The sequence below is a fragment of the Tupaia chinensis genome, unplaced genomic scaffold (genome assembly GCF_000334495.1).
Source record: "Tupaia chinensis unplaced genomic scaffold, TupChi_1.0 Scaffold000586_1, whole genome shotgun sequence".
NCBI classification, from domain to species: Eukaryota; Metazoa; Chordata; class Mammalia; order Scandentia; family Tupaiidae; genus Tupaia; species Tupaia belangeri.
The window spans coordinates 109,599-127,525 of NW_006160102.1; the positions used below are offsets into that span (position 1 = coordinate 109,599).

General features: G+C 34.5%; 1 protein-coding gene across 1 annotated transcript; it reads left to right on the forward strand.

Moving 5' to 3' along the window:
• The first annotated feature begins 8,409 nt into the window (after positions 1-8,409).
• On the forward strand, positions 8,410-17,443 carry LOC102472616 (olfactory receptor 5B2). The gene is made up of 2 exons (XM_006158374.1): positions 8,410-8,436; positions 16,619-17,443. The coding sequence occupies exons 1-2, from the start codon at positions 8,410-8,412 to the stop codon at positions 17,441-17,443; spliced, it is 852 nt and encodes a 283-aa protein (XP_006158436.1).
• The last annotated feature ends 484 nt before the right edge of the window (positions 17,444-17,927 follow it).

Here is a 17,927-nt window from a genome sequence, read left to right on the forward strand (position 1 = left end):
CTGTTGCCTACAAGAAACACACCTTTTGGATAAAGACATACATAGACTAAAAGTGAAGGGCTGGAAAAAGATATTCCATGTAAATAGAAATCATAAAAGGGTTAGGACCAGAAGCTTGTGTAATGGCTATGCCACTGCACTCCCATGTAGTCGACTGCAGTTTGAGTCCTGGACCTGGTGGTTTAAATATTTGTTGCATGCATGTGTGTTCGTGCCCAAGATATCGAGAGGAGAATGGAGGAGAAGGAATTGTTGTGTGGCCATCTCCCCTGGGAAGTGATTTCTTGGTTTCTGTTTCTCTGTCTTTCTGGCGAGAGCACCAACCTTATTGTAAAATATCTCTCAAAAAAAAAAAAAAAAAGGGAAGGGGGGGTGCTGTAGTTGTGATATTGATTTCAGACAAAATAGGCTTCAAGAAGACTGTAAGAAGAGAAAAAGAGCATTAGATATAGTAAATGGATTAATTCAGCAAGAAGACAGAACACTTATTCATATCTATGCACCCAGCAAAGAGCACCTAAATATGTGAAAGAAAGGTTGCTGAAGTAAATGAAGAGATAGGGAGCAACACTATAATTGTTGGGGATCTCAACACCCCATTATCTCCTTTAGATAGATCTTCTAGACAAAAAATAAATACCGGACCTAAATGATACTATAAATCAAATGGGCTTGATAGATATCTATAGCACTTTCTATCCTAAGATGATCAATATACATTTTACTTACCCAGGCGTGGAACCTTTTCAAAGATTGACCATATGGTAGGAGACAAATCAAGCATTTACAGGTTTGAAGGCATAGAAACTATATCCATCATCATCTCTGACCATAATGGAATTAAACTCAATATTAATTCCATGAAACACTCTCGGAAATACACAAACACATGGCAACTGAAAAACCTACTTCTGGATGACCTAGTAACTATTGAAGAAATTAAGTTTGAAATCAAAAAGTTTATGGAAACTAATGATAATGAGTCCATGAGTTTCCATAATCTATGGGACATAGAAAAAGCAGTCATAAGAGGGAAATTCATAGTAATGTGTGCATAAGAAAAAGATGGAAAGGTGGTGAATAGATAACATAACGTCATGCCTCAGAAAATTGGAAAAAACAAAAACAACAACAAAACAACAAAACAACAACAACCAAAAAATGCCAGGTGAAAAGAAATAATAAAGATTAGAGAAGAAATGCATGAAATAGAAAACAAACAAACCATACAGAAAAAAAAAATGAAAGCAAAAGCTGGTTCTTTGAAAAGATTAACAAGATTGAAAAACCATTAGCTAGACTGGTAAAGAAGAAAGAATGAAACCAGATAAATCAAATATGTGATGAGACAGGCAACATTACAACAGACATAATACAAATACAAAATATAATTAGAGGATAATGTGAGTGACTATATGCCAACAAGCAAGAGAACATGGGGGGAGATGGAAAATTCCTGGATGTATATAATCTACTAAGATTGAATCAGGAGGGCATAGAAAACCTGAATAGACAAATCACAAGCCATGGGGTTTAATCAGTAATAATTAACCTCCCAACAAAGAAATGTCCAGGTCCAGATGGCTTCACTTCTGAATTCTACAAAACTTTTAAGGAAGAGTTAACCCCTATCTTACTAAAATTATTTCTAAAGATTCAAAAGGAAGATAACCTTGCAAATTCATTTTATGAAGCCTCCATCATCCTCATTCTCAAAACAGATAAGGACATGATAAAAAAGGAAAACTACAGACCAATATCATTGATGAATATAGATGCAAAAATTCTTAACAAGATACTTGAAAATTATGTCCAACAACATATAACAAAGATTATGCATCATAACCAGATAGGCTTTATTCTAGGAATGTAAGGGTGGTTCAACACATGCAACCATAATATAATATACCATATTAACTGAAAGGAAGATAAAAACTGTATGATCATTTCAATTGATGCAGAGAAACCATTTGATAAAATACAACATTATTTCATGATTAATGCTCTCAGTAATATTGATATTGAAGGGTCATTTATCAACACAATAAAAGCCATCTATGAAAAACCTATAGCTATCATTACACTGAATGGGGAAAAACTTGTAGCACACAAGCCTGCCCACTTCAGTGTTGGAAATCTTAACCAATGCACTCAAAAAAGAGAACAATATAAAACATATTTAAATAGGCAAAGAAGAGTTCAAAATATCTTTATTTTCAGATGACATGAAAGTGTACTTAGAAGACCCAAAATTTTCCATAAAAAAACTTGTTGAAGTAATAAATGAATACAGTAAAATGGCAAGATACAAAATCAACATCCAGAAATCTATAGCATTTCTATATATGAACAAGGTGAATGAAGTAGAGATGAAGAAAATAATCCCTTTTACCATAGCCACAAAATGTATAAGATAACTAGGGATAAACCTAGCTAAGGAAGTCAAAGACCTTTACACAGAAAACTATAAAATCCTTTAAAAAGATATTGAAAAGGACATATCCTGGGTATCCACCTGTATAAAGTTGAAACTGAACCCCATCTTTCACCATTAACAAAAATTAACTCAAAATGGACCAAGGATCTGAACCTAAGGCTTTAAACTATAAAACTACTGGTGGAAAACACTGGGGAAACTCTGTAAGCCATTGGGGTAGGCAAAGATTTCTTAAATGAGATTCCCAAAGTACAGGCAATAACCCCTAAAATAGATAAGTTGGACTATATCAGATGAAGATATAATTTTATGCCTACTTTGAGAATTTTTTTGTTCAGGTCATTTACCCATATTTTAATCAGATCATTTGTTTTTATGCTATTCAGTTGTAAAAAAAATTTCGAGTTTTGGATATTAACTCCTTATTAGATGCATGGTTCGAAAATGTTTTTCAAAAGTTGTTCATAGTTTGTCTTTATTTATTTACTTATTTTTCTTTGCAAAAACTTTTGAGCTTGATGTAATATTATTTTCTTATTGTTGTTTTTTATCCTGAGCTTTTGGTATGATATCCATAAAATCATTGCCAAGACCAATATAAAATCTTTTCCTTATTTTCCTGCCTACAAGTTTTATGGTAAAAAGAAAAAAAAATTATGTAGGTTTTTAAATTTTGTTTTGTTTTGCTTTCCATTTTGAGTCAAATTTTCCGTATGGTGTAAAATAATGCATCAATTTTATTAATTTGCATATGGAAATCCAGTTTTCCACCACTATTCATAAAATACACTGTCCTTCATTATGTTCACTTGGTGTCCTTGTCAAATATTAGTTGACAAATACATGTTTAGTTAGTCTGTTCCATTGGTCTGTTTCTTTTATTAGGTCAGTATCATCATACTGTCTTGATTACTATAGCTTTGTAATATAATTTAAATTAGGAAATGTGATGCTTTAAACATTTTTTTCCCCTCAGTTGTCTATTTAGAGATTTTTTTTTTTTAATGTTCCATTAGGGTATTTTTTTTATCAGACCTTTATGAATTTTCATTGTTATGTAAAGAATACTACTAGAATTTTGATGGAGATTATGTTAAATCTATATATTGATTTGGTAGTATGGGTTTTTTTTTTTAATACTTTTTTGTTATAGAATAAGTGTGCTTGCTGAGAGACAGAGAAACAGAAAGCAAGAATTCCCCCAGGAGGAATAGCCATGCTGCAATCCCTTCTCCCTTAGTCTCCTCTTGGGAGGAGTTTTGATATTCTGCACATGCCATATGAGTTTCGAGTTGCCAGGTCTGGGACTTGAACCACAGTTGATCACATGGGAGTCCAGCACCTTAAACGCTATGCAATCTGCTGGCTTCTGTATTACAGGATTTTAATAATAATAATTTTTAAATCAATGAATATGAATTTTTAAAATTTATTTTTGTCTCTTTTAATTACCATCAGTGTTTTATAGTTTTCAGTGTATTTCATGTTTTTATACTGTTGTAAATGGTAAGTCTTCTTAATTTTTTTAATGCTAGTTATTGTTTATAGACTTACTACTGTATTTTAAACATTGATTTTGTATTCTGCAACTTTACTGAATTCATTTATTGGTTCTAAACTTTTTAGTGGAATCTTTTTTTAAACATAATTGCATCACCTGCAAGTAGAAATAATTTTACTCCTTTCCAATTTGTATGCCCTTTTGAAATTCTTGTTATTGCTTGTACTTTAGTGCTATGTTGAAAAGAGTTGGTGAGAGTGGGTACCTCTGCTTTATACTACTAATGAAAAGCTTTCAGTTCTTTCCCATATATTATGATTTTAGTTTAGCATTTCTTTAAATGTATGTTTCTCTGATTCTGAGGAAATTTTATTCTATATCTAAAATGTCAAGAAGCTGTATCAAGCCATATACTTGACATTGTCAATTTTTTTGTATGTAAATTGAGCTTATTATGTGGTATTTATTTTTCATTCTGTTAAAGTAACGTTTCATATCAATTAATTAGTATATGTTAAGCCAGCCTTGTATATCAAGGATAAATCCCACTTGGTCATGAAATACAATACTTTTCATGTATTATTGAATTTATTAATATTTTTCTGACATTATATTTAAATATTTTACATCAGTGTTCATCAGCAATACTGATCTTTAGCTTCTGTTTTGTTTTGCTTTTTTGTTTTATTTTAAGAGATTTTTGCTATGGGGCATGTGTGATCGTCAGAGAGACAGAGTCAGAAAGAAAGAAATCAACCCCCCAGAAGGGGTGGCCATGCCACAACCCCTTCTCCTCCTGATTCCAGATGCCCACCCAGCAACCTGCTCTCTTGTCTCTGGACCTGGAAAATTCAAAGTCCTCTCAGTTTCTAGAGAATAGGTGCACCTGGCTCTGAGGTGCTGAACTTCAATAGAGGAAGAAAGGATGGGTCTTCAGTAAGTGCTGAAGTCTGAAGATTCAGAGGCATGTGGCAGAGGATGAGCCACAGTCTCTCTGTAGCTCAGTGTCTTCCAGTCAGTGCAGCCAGACCTGTCACTGGGACAGATATTCTGATGGCATGGGAAGCAGGGAAAGGAATGCTTCTCCAAGTCTCAATGAACACACCTGAGGATTCAAAGGCCTGTGGGTGAGGAGTTGAGCCAAACCCTTCTGCGCAACCTTCCAGCCAAAAAAGACACACTATCCTGGCATGAGTTGTAGGCTGCTGATCTGGGACTCAAACCACCTCCATGTATCTTAACATCTACCATTACACTGAAGATATTTGAAGATAAAGGAAAATAGAGATACTGTAAATGACTATGTGTAATCTGCTCTACCACTACTTTATCATCATCTTTTTACCTCTCACCTCATTCGTTCTAGCACTCCAGAGGCAATCATTGTACTAAGAAATTAATTTTTGAGGAAGTCATAGGCATCTTTGTAAAGTTTGCCGATGCTAAAATCAGTAGGCTAGGGATGGTGATGAACAAGGCTATGCTGAAACTGGATTCCCAGAACAGCAGAAACCCCATAGCTTGGCATAACGGTCACAGACAGGATGCAATTATTTACTAACCTATATTAATTAATCTAGGTGTTAATCGAGTGTTGTGTTGTGCAGACATTATGGCAATGTCTTGTTTATTTTGTAATTCCTAAATAAATAACTTGATGTTAAACCAATCTGGATTATACACACCCACACACACAAAGTAGATAAATTAGTCCTATAAAAAAAATACAAACTCTTAGATAATTTCTCCAACCTATGCCAAGAACTGAAGTCACAGATTGAAAGGAGAGCTATGACTCTTTAAGAAAGGTCCCTGAAGCTTAGCCAAGTCCTCTTCCTCTAAGTCTTTTCTTGAATGACTAACAGCCATTTGCTAAGATAATCCTACACTGGAAAAAGAGAAATACCCAGCCTTTCTGAGTGGTTGAATACTGGCTCCGAACTGACACACGTTTCTAGAGGGAAAAACACCACTGAGATAGGTTCTTCCTAGTGGTTCTAATCGAAACAGTGTGAAAAATTGTTTGGGCCTGAATTTGTCTTTAATGGGTCCAGTGAGATTGAATGTACAACCAGTCATTATCAGACTCAAAATTATAGTGGGTATAGACATACAGAATAAAACAGAATCTTCATTTCAGTTTCCTTTTTCTGATCTTTACTTTCCTTGTTGAGGTCAGAGGAAGGGAGATTAAGGAAGGACATTAAGGAGAAAAATAGAGAGGCCAAACATTTATGGGACAAAGAAATGGGTTATTATCTGTTGAAGATAATTTTATAGTACTGTCAACTGGATTGGTGAGGAATGTACACATGTTGTAACATTCACTTTGCAAGCTAAGTAATTGAATGTATAAAAGAAATTGAAATAAAAAAAGAAAGTATTGTGTTTTTTGGTATTTTTTCAGTTGACAATCGTAAATATTATTGTGGTGTGATGTGATGTTTCAACACATGTTTGCACTGAGTAATGATCAGATCATGGTAATTAACATACCCATCACCTTAAACATTTATCATTTCTGTGTTGTGAGAAAATTAAAAATCCTCTTCTTCATTCGAGATATGCATTACATTGTTGTTATTTATAGTCATGTGGTGTGCATTAGAGTACTTTAATCTATTACTCCGATCTAACTGGGACATTGTACCTGACCAAAATTTATCCATTGCCCAATTCTCACCATACTCCCCAGCTCTGGTAACCCCTATTCTATTCTCTCTCTCTCTGAGTTTTTTTTTTCTTTTATTTATTTATTTTTAGTATCTTTGTAGAAGTGAGATTATGTGGTATTTATCTTCATATATCTATATTATTTTACTTAAGAAAATCTCAACACTTAATCAATATTGTCACAAATGACAGTATTTTATTATTTTAAATGATTGATTAGTATTTTATTGTAGAAATGTATCACATTTTCTTTGTTCACTTGTATGTTTATAAACATATATTAATAATAGTGCTACAATAAACATGGCACTACAGATTCCTCTTTGAACTACTGGTCTAATTTTCTTTGCATATATACCCTTAATGGAACTGTTAAATATGATTGGTCTATTAATATTTTTGAGGAGCCGCCATGCTCTTTTCCATGTCTGTCCTGATTTAGATTTCTACCAGCAGTGTATAAGAGTTCCTCTTTCTCCTTATCTCTTACTGATTTTCCTTTATTTTACCATTTGATAATAGCCATTTAAATTGGGTGCAGTCTTATCTTATTATGATTTTGATTTTTATTTCCCTGATGGTTAGTGGTATTGAGCATTTTTGGTATACCTATTAGCCATTTGTGTGTTTTCTTTGGATAAACACATATTGTAGGATTTTTGCCCTTCTAAAAATCAGACTGTACATTTTTTATTGAATAGTTTGAGTTCTTTATGTATTCTGAATATTAAACACTTGTTAGTTGTATAATTTTTAAATATTTTCTATAATTAGGTAGGTTACCTCTTCATTCTGTTGCTGTTTCATGTGTAAAAACTTTGTATTTGATGTAATCTCATTGACTTATTTCTACTTTTATTCTTATAATGTCGAGGTCTTGTCTAAAATTTTTTCCCGGACTTATGTAATGTATAACTTCCTCTGTGTTTTCTTTTATTAGTTTTTATAGTTTCAGACTTTACATTTAAGTATTTAACCCATTTCAATTGATTTTTCTGTAGGTGGGATATAAGGGTCTTGTTTCATTCCTGTACATGTGAATATCTGTTTTTTTTGCACTGGTTGCTGAAGAGATTTTTCTTTTCCTCATTATGTGTTCTTGCCACCTTAGTAAAAAATAAATTGACTGTAGACATGGGAATTTCACACCAGAATCCCTATTTTGTTCCACTGACATATGTTTCTGTTTTTTCTATTTGTTTATTTGTCTTTTCATTACCATGTAATTTTGGTTACTATGGCCGTGTAATATAATTCATATATTTAGTTTTTTTAATTGTCAGAGGGTGTGTATATGTCTCATAAAGAGACAGAGAACTTGAATAAGAGAAGGAGAAAGCAATCCCCAATGAGGAATGATCATGGCACAATCCCTTCTCCATTTATCTGTCCTGTTAGGATTTTGGGCAAAAACACATACATTCCCAGTGTGTTTTTCAAGTCACTGAGGCCAGAATTCAAACTGTGATTGGCCATGTGGGATCCATTCCCCTTAATCACTAAGCTAAGGAGCTGACCTCTTATAATATATTTTTAAATTTGGCAGTATAATGCCTCTAACATTTGGAGTTTTTGCTCAGTATTTTATAGACAAAATTTAACATTCCTTTATGATAAAAACTTTCAAAAAAGTAGATATAGAAGAAATATAGCTCAACTTAACCCAGATCATATATGGTAAACCCACAGACAACATTATACTAAGTTGTGAATACTGAAAACTTTTCTCTAAGATCTGGAATAAGACAAAGATGTCCACTTTTACCACTACTGTTCGTCATAGTATTGGAGAGTAATTATGCAAGAGAAAGAGGCACCCAAATTGGTAAGTAAACTATCCCTGTTTGCACTGGACATAATATTATATACATAAAACCCTAAAGACTTATGTCAAAAACCTGTTAGAACTAATGAATTAATGGAGTACAATTGCAGGACATAAAAGAAAGTACAAAAATCAGTATCACTTCTATACAGCAATAGTAAATATCTAAAAATTATATCATGAACATACTCCATTTATAATAACTACAAAAAGTCCAGTAAAATCACTAGAAATACACTTAATACTGTGATGAAAGATATGAAAACTACAAAACATTGATGAAGGAAATTGAAGTGGATAGAAATAAATGAAAAGTTATTCCATTTTCACAGATAGGAATAAGTAATAGTTTTAAAATATCTGTAGTACTCTATCTATAGAGTCAACTCAATCCTTATAAAATTCCAATTTCACTATTCATATAAGTAGAAAAACAATCCTAAAATTTGTATGGAATCACAAAAGGTCTCATATAGCCAATTAAATGCTTTACCTCTTATTTGGAATGAAACTTAGAGAATTTAAAATTTCAGGCAATTGAAGCCTTTGAAATTGCTTCCTATAGATACCGTTGGATAAGATATTAAACTGTAGTCATAATATGGGATCCTAAGTGTCTATCAATGGATAGATGGCAAAGAAAATGTGAAACATACACAGAATAGGTTATTAGTCATAAAAAGGATGAAAACCCACCATTTTCAACAACATGTAATTATGAGGAAATTATTTTAAGTAAAATAAGCCAGGAAATCAATGCTTTCATGTATTTTAAATTAAAGAAAAAAAGTAGAAACACAGAACAATGTTTATATTTTCCCATATTTCTAGAAATGCATATCAAAGATTTGTACTTGTGTAGTCCTATAGATGTATAAAAGTCCTCTGCAAGGAAACACGAACTATTAATGGAGATCAGCATTAAAAAAAGAAGCAGAGGTCTAGACTGTGATGACTGTTTAGTTCTTACTGTGTACTTGTTTGCATGCATTATGGGAGCTCAGACACTGGTCATGACCAAACTAGAAAGAAATTATTACTCCTCAAAAGGTCTTTGAGGAACTAATTTTCAGGACGATATTAAATACAGTCCTTCGTTTTAAATGGGTGCTACAACTAGAACTGATTATATTCCCTGGGTCATTTTCCAGGATGAGATATATGACTGCAGTGTATATCTGCCCCTGCTGCTCTATATAGAGAGCTCTTACACTTTCTGGTTCTACCTAATTTATAGTTTCTTGCATTTTCTTTATTTAATGCTTACACTGATACAAACACGAAAGTATGTTTATAAGCATAAATCACATTATCGCCTTAGCAAAATTAATGCAGCCTATAATGCTTACATTTTTAATATTTAATCAGAATTGCATATATTTATGGAATATAATGTGATGCTTCTATAAAAAATATGAAGAGTCTCTAAAAAGTTTATGGAAAAACGCATATTATGAGAAAACTCTGAGTGAGTTTCTAAATATTTTGCATGGAAATATTTATACTTAAATCAATGTTCCCATAAATTTTTTAAAGAGTATTTGTAATTATGAAAGGATCAAATTAGATCAATTAGTATAGCCATCATTTCACACATACCCTTTTTTGGAGTGAGACTATTTCAAACTGACTCTTGTAGTAATTTTGAAACACACAATAGATTATTATTAACTATGGTCACCATGCTATATATTAAATCATCAGAACTTATTCTTCTTGTTTAACTGAAACTTTTTCATTTTCTTTGATCCACAGCTCTCCTTTCTCCACCTCTCACACCGTAAGCTGCTAGTAACCAACATTCTCCTCTACTTCTATGAGTTAATATTTTGAGACTCCACATTTAAGTGAGTTCCTGGACATTATTCCACTTAGCATAATGAGAGATCACTACTCACTTGCCGGCATGCCAGGTTCTCAGCAGATGGTAATCTGGAGCCTTCTTATAAGGCTTCCGGAATCACACAGCCATTCTCCTACTTCCTTTACATTGCCAGTGGGCCAATTTCTAATACTTTTTTTAATTTAAAATTTGATATTAAAATAAATATTGCCTAAAGGCATTTGTGCTTGCCACAGAGAGAAGAGGAAGCAAACACCTCCTGATGTGGGAATCAAAATGACCATTCCCAGGTTTCCAACAACACTGATGTGATAGGCAAGACTGAACATGACCAAAAAATTTTTTTGATCCATTTTGATTTGCTTTTGATATATGCTGAGAGGTAGAGGTCTTCTTTAATTCTTCTGCAAGGACAGCCTAGAAAAAATTATGTTAAGGAAAATGAGCCAGAGAGAGAGAGAGATACCACATGATCGCTCTCATCTGTGAAATTTTAAAATACTGATTTCATAAAACTAGAGAGCAAAAGAGTGGTTACCAGAGGATGAGAAAGACAGGGAGAGAAGGAATTAGGAAGGGATTTTTCAATGAGTACAAAGTTACAGATAGGAGAAGGAATAGTTCTCCTGTACTATGGCACAGCAGGGTAACTACTGTTAACAGTACTGTAGTGTATATTTCAAAATAGAAGGCCTTGACTTTTACATTGTAAAAAAAATATGGTGTTTAGGGACCAGCAGCTGGTATAATGGCTATATCGCTGGACTCTCATGTAGTCGAAGACAGTTCGAGTCCCAGATCCGGTGGCTTAAACACACACCCAGCACATGTGGGTGCGTGCCCAAGACCCGAGAGGAGAATGGAGGAGTAGGGATTGTGCTGTGGCCTTCCTCCTTGGGGGGTGATTTCTCGCTTTCTTTCTCTCTGTCTCTGTCTTTCTGGCGATCTCAGGCACCCTATAGCAAAAAACTCCTCCCAGAAAAAAATAGTGTTTAAAGTGATGAATATGCTAAATATTGTAATTTGACTATCACACAATGTATCATATATTGGAACATCATACAACAGTGCATAAATAATTACAATTATTCAATTAAAAACATAAAATTTTAAAAATTAGAAGAGAATAAACTACCGTGAACGTTGTGTACAAAAATTATTTTGTGTCCTTTGATAATTATAGACTGGAAAATATTGCTTAGTCTAGAGACCCACAATGAGTCACCTTTTCAACTAATTTTAATCAGCATAAACAGATAGATTAATTTTCTGGTCTCTACTCAAATTGCTCTTTGATTCTCCATCTGGATCCTTCCCTGGGATTTATGATAATGTGTCAAAGTCTCTGGTAGAGAAGATGAGGGAAGAACTTTCGCTGTGGTTTTGGAAAGGAAACAACGTCATCACCTCTAAACCACAGGGACAGTTCCACTTCTGGGCTCTGAACAACTTTTCCTTTCTAAAATAGAAAATGAGAGGTTTTAATACTCTGTCTATATTCAGTGAGATCATTTCTTAGTTGTTTTTAATCCCTAAATCTAGTTTTGTTTTCTTAACAGTACCAAAAATTCTCTGAAAATCTGTCTATACTTATTTGCTTATTTTTTATTATATATCTTACCCTTTGGGATAAATGCTTCATAAAATAGGGATGAGCCCGCTCATTCTTGTGGCTGTATCCTAATGGTGAGAACAGCACTTGGGGCTCAAGAAATATTTTTTATGCCTAGCCACAGTGACAAAGTTCCCTCGTGCAAACTGGAGCTATATGAGAAGGCCCTGGGTTCAGTTTTCATGTCAACATGAATATAACGAACACACGTAAGGGTGTTGCTGGCTGCCTGGAAGGCTGGGAGAGGATCACAGTATGGAAAGAGCCAGTTAGTCATGTCTATTTCTCTCTCTCTCTCTCTATCTCTCTCTCTAGAGTTTTTATCCCTCTCTTTCACTCTCTTTCTCTTCCTCACTCTGAGAGTATAGATGGTTCTTCAGCACACTCATTTTATTCACTTTGAATAGATACCCTGTATTGAGATTGCTGAGTCCTAGAGTAGTAGTTTTTTGTTTGTTTGTTGGTTTGTTTTTGAGAGGTTTTCACTATAGGGCACATGTGCTTGCCAGAGAGACAGAGAGAGACATAGAGACAGAAAGCAAGAAATCACCCCCCAGGGAGGATGGCCACACCACAATCCCTTCTCCTCCATTCTCCTCTCTGGATCTTGGGCACGCACACACACGCGCCCGGTGTGAGTTTTAAGCCACCAGGTCCGGGATGTGAACCGCGGTCGACTACGTGGGAGTCCAGCGACATAGCCATGACGGTAACTGCTGGCTCCCCCTAGAGTAGTTCTTGATTGTTGTGGTGATCACATGATCATTTACATTTGTTCACATTCTCAAAATTATACATTTAATACTTCGTAAATAAATTATACTTTTTTAACTAAAATGGAAAAGAATATGACAAATAATGGAAATAACAGCTATGTACTTGTTCAGAAAACTAAGTTAGGTTCCCAAACACAGTTTAATTGCTTATTCCCTGAACAAGGGGAATAAGAATCCACTGCCCTCATGGGAAGGTTGTTCCTTTGAGATTTCCATATCTAGAACTCCCTCCTTACCCACATCCACTGCCTTTAAAATACCAACTTGTTCTCCTGTTTGACATTTTAGTGGGAATAGACCACGTTCAGAGTTCCTTTGGTCATGTATTTATTCACCTGAATAGGAATGGTTGTTAGTACATATGTTGGCTTTGTCCCAAAACACAGTTTCTGAATTTGCAATCACTGACAGAGAAAATTGCCCAACATAAACATTGGATTGAAAGTGCTTAAAGTAATAGGCCTTAACTGAGCTGTTTTATAGACCCCGTCTTACTTTTCAAAGTACAGTTCTGCATAATTCTCTGACATATGTAGGAGTCTTAATAATATGTTTATTTCATGAATTTAAAAATATTTATAGCAACATATGGGGCGTGGTGGCACCCGCCCCAAGGCAAAATATTTACATCAGCATAGGATAAGTGACATTTTTTATGTCACTTTTTTATCTGTGTCTAAGAGACATCTTCTCTGATAGAATGATTTGTTATCCTGTGTCAGAGTTTTAGATTGCTCATTCAAAATTCAGGATCTCAGTACCTTTTCTCAAGAAGCAAGGTAAGCTCATATTTTTCAGATACATTTTCTTTGAGAAGTGTAATAATGTAAAAATATTAGGGAAGTTGCAACTGCTGAGCTTTATTTGTGCTCAAGATATGATGTCATGAACGTCTTTCTAAAGTGGTTGGATTGGAGTCCTAAAAATATCCTATGTTGTTTCCAGTAGGATGTTTCATAATTCTCATAAAGCACAAAGTTAATTACTCAAAAGGATGGACAAAAATATATTATAGACAATGTTTCATTGAGTAACTCGTAATTTTATCTTATTTACTACCTGTTCACTACTTTACTTACTTCTCCATCACTGTACAGAAATTGAACCAGTTTGTGCAGACATTTCTTTAGATTCCAGAAAGTTCTTGATGAAATTATTTAGATTCTTACAATGTTTTATTATTATTAACAAGATAATTTCTCCACTATCTTTACCTCTAGAACACTCAGCAATGTGGTAGTTCAGAGTACACGTTGTGAAGTCAGTCATACCTACATTTGAACCTTGAATCTACCTTACAGTAGACATGTGATTTTAGGGAGTATTATAACTTGGAAAATCATCACTTTCCTATTCTGTACAGTATTGGTAATAGTACTGATTTATAAAGTTGTAAAGAGTAAGTGAACTATACTAGCATCTGAATCTATAATTCTCTAGTAAGTGTATGTAAAATATAGCTTATGTTATAAAATTTCTAGATTTTATATCATGTATGTTGTTAATTGGCAAATAAATATATTGTTAGGGACTAGTAATATCAAGTGAAGTTACAAAATTGCTAGAAAAGGGCTAGCAAAGATATCTATAGAAAATTATGCTGCCAAAGTCTCCAAATTCAAATTATAAATGAAAAACCAATCTCACAAAGCCAGTAGCCACAAGCACACATCTGAACACTAGAAGAAAATCTCCTATTCATATATTTTCAATCTTCTATCCCCACATATCCTCTAACAATGGGAGTAGATAGAGTAGGAATGAGTTTCAAAAAAGAAAATCAATACTCTGATGTCTGGGATTATATGGGAAGCATATATTCAATTACCAGTCCAACAGAGAGATCAGGAATAGTGGTATGAATCACAACCTCAAAAGCTAAGGAAGCTGTTAATAAAGAAATCAAAACAGAGAATGATACTTCTTAAAAATAGAAAGGCTGAAAAATTAAGCTAAAAGTCCTTGGATCCTCACTTAAAATGTCCAATCCATAAAGAGAAACCATGAAAAACAGTGAGTGTTCTACTGTGTGAGAAAAAGCAGATATAACAAAGTGCTTTTAGGCTACATACTCACCCACAACTTGAGGGTCACTTTACCCTAGAGCTCTTCCAAGCGAAGATGGAGACCATCACCCCATCCTAATTAGAATTCCATAGCAAGCACTCATAAAGCCTGTGCTGAACTCTGCTTTGTGGTAACTGGTTTTGTATATTATTTATTTTAACTCTTAATAAAATCTCCTTTGTAAAACATTATTTATTAGTTTATTTATATCTTCCATGGCAGAGAGAGAGAGACAGACAGACAGACAGACAGAAAGAGGCAGAGAGAGACAAAAACTCCCAAAAGGGTCTTTACATTATGATTCATCCCCAGATTCAGTCAGCCAAAATTATGGGCACACACACACATGCCCTGAATATACAGGAAGACCTCAGGACCTGAGCCTAGGACCTTCCCATGTGCCTTCACCATCATGAATGTGTGCCACCAAGGTTGGACTATAATAGCTTTTATCATATTTTATTACTCTCTGCATCTCAAGATGGTAGAAATGAGACTCAAAGAAGTTATGTTAGGAGTAGTGTCTCTCAGTACTAAGTGGTGAGTCTTATTTGAATGCGTTTACACCTCTTCTCAGAGCCCAGATCTACTTCTTTACCCTCTCTTCAGAATTTTCTAGGCTGGGACCAGCAGATGGAGTAATGGTTATATCGCTGAGCCCCCACATGGTCAACTCCTGTTCAAGTCCCAGACCTGGCAGCCTCAAACTCATGCTGGGTGCATGCCCAAAATCCCAAAAGGAGACTGGAGAAGGGACTGCAGCTTGGCAATCCCCCATAGGGATGGTTTCTCACTTTCTGTCTTTTGTCTCTCTGGCAAGAGCACATAGCCTATAGCAAAAATCTCTCTAAAAAAATAATTTCTTTGCTGGTTATATATGCAGCTACTGCTTCTATGTTGTTATCTCATTGCATATAGTTTATATACATGACTCAGTTAATCCTCTGACTACCCAAAGCATTAAACTTGGTCTAAAGGATAAGTTAATAAATGAAAACTGAGTTAAATTTAATTCAATTATAGTTCAGATAATAATATGAGTCTTGTGAATCACTTCTGAGTTCAAAATTTGATTCTGTTCCTTGATGTTTATATAAATTTGCCACAAATTATCAATATTTTAATAGGTCGCTGAGGTTAATTAACAGACTAAACATGCATGGGAGCGTTTAGAATGAGCACTATAAGTGGGGACCAGTAGGTGGCATGGTGGTTAAGGCACTGGCACTCCCACTTGGCCAACCTTGGTTTGAGTAGCAGACCTAGTGGCTTGCTTTCTCACTTTCCCACTCACTCTCTCTCTCTTTCTCTCTGGTCAAATTAAAAAACAAAAAGAATGAATAAATAAAATTAAATAAAACAATTCTTTTTAAAAAGTTACCTGTTAATTCAGCTGATCTGATTTGGAACCTGAATTTATTGCAAGTATGTGACCTTAAACAAATCATAACTTATTTCTTCGATTCTGCACATCAGGTTGTCCATTTATGCAAGAAAGAAGATAGACATGTAATCTGTGTCAATGTTACAACATCCATACACTTTAACCCTATGGACAGCTACTCTTCTCAAGATCCTGCCTTCTACTATCCTGATTCATTTAGCCCTTCCATGTGTCCAGAATAATGAGTCAAATAAACTACTCTCTTCAATTCAACCAGCCTTATAAATTTCTGTAAGCCACAGAATGAAAGATTAAGATGTCCATTAAACATTTCTTTCATTCTGATTAATGGTCTAGAATCAAAAAGAATAAATAATGGCTATGGAAAAATGAGGACACAATGAGATAGGTGTATGTGTGTGCATGCAAAATCTATTTATGTTTATTTTACATTTACCAAGAGCTCCTTTCTTCTCTCATCTTTTCAGATAATCCTGTAGGTCACATGGAGAATACTAATCATCTTGGACTCTCGTCTCCACACTCCCATGTATTTTTTCCTCAGTAACCTGTCTTTTGTGGACTTGTGTTACTCTACAACCATCACTCCCAAGGTCATTGCTGGGTTCCTTATACAAGACAAGGTCATCTCCTACAATGCCTGTGCTACTCAGATATTCTTTTTCATAGCCTTGGCCACTATGGAGAATTTCCTCTTAGCCTCTATGGCTTATGACCGCTACGCAGCAGTGTGTAAGCCTCTCCATTACACCACCACCATGACGACAAGTATGTGTGCTCACCTGGTCATAGGCCCCTACATCTACGGTTTCCTGACTGCCTCCATTTACATTCGAAACACATTCAACCTCTCTTTCTGTAAGTCCAATGTGGTCCATCACTTTTTCTGTGATTTTCCAGCAGTCATGGCTCTCTCTTGCTCTGATAAACATATTAGTGAGTTGATTCTTCTTTTTATGTCAAGCTTTAATGTGTCCTTTGCTCTTCTGGTTATCATGATTTCCTATCTATTTATATTTATCACCATCTCGAAGATGCATTCTTCTCAGGGACATCAAAAAGCTTTATCCACATGTGCATCCCATCTCACTGCAGTCTCCATTTTTTATGGGACAATTATTTTCATGTATTTGCAGCCCAGTTCCAACCATTCCATGGACACAGATAAAATTGCATCTGTGTTCTATACTATGGTCATCCCCATGCTGAATCCTGTGGTGTACAGCCTGAGAAACAAAGAAGTCAAGAATGCATTCAAGAAGGTTGTTGAGAAGACAAAGTTCTCTGGAGGATTGAGCTTTTAACATCATAGGGTTCATTATAACCTAGCTTCATTTCCTTCAGAACTTCTCCCTGAAATTTATCACATTTCTAACCTCACAATGCATTTTTATTTCTGTGGGAACTGACTACCTTTAAAATTTGCTGTCAAGGAAAAAGAAAACAAGTCTAGAAATTTATTATCTTCATGATGATTGCTCTGAGGAAGCATAAGAAATTTTTGGTTCATAGTGTCTAAATATTTTCAAGTGACACTTGATTTATTCACCTACCCCATTATATTTTTTTTACCAAGGTCAATGCGAACGTATGTGTAAAAGGGGAACAGAATATTTTTGTTCAAAGGTATATGTAAGTGAAAAATTTGTTAGAAGAAATTGAAGTATGTGTAGTTTTTAATAAAAATAATTTAAAATAATTTGGTCATTAAAACAAACTTTTCTAATGTGTATTACTTTACTTATATTACTAGTCTAAAACACAAAGTGCAGAAAAAAAATTACAGAC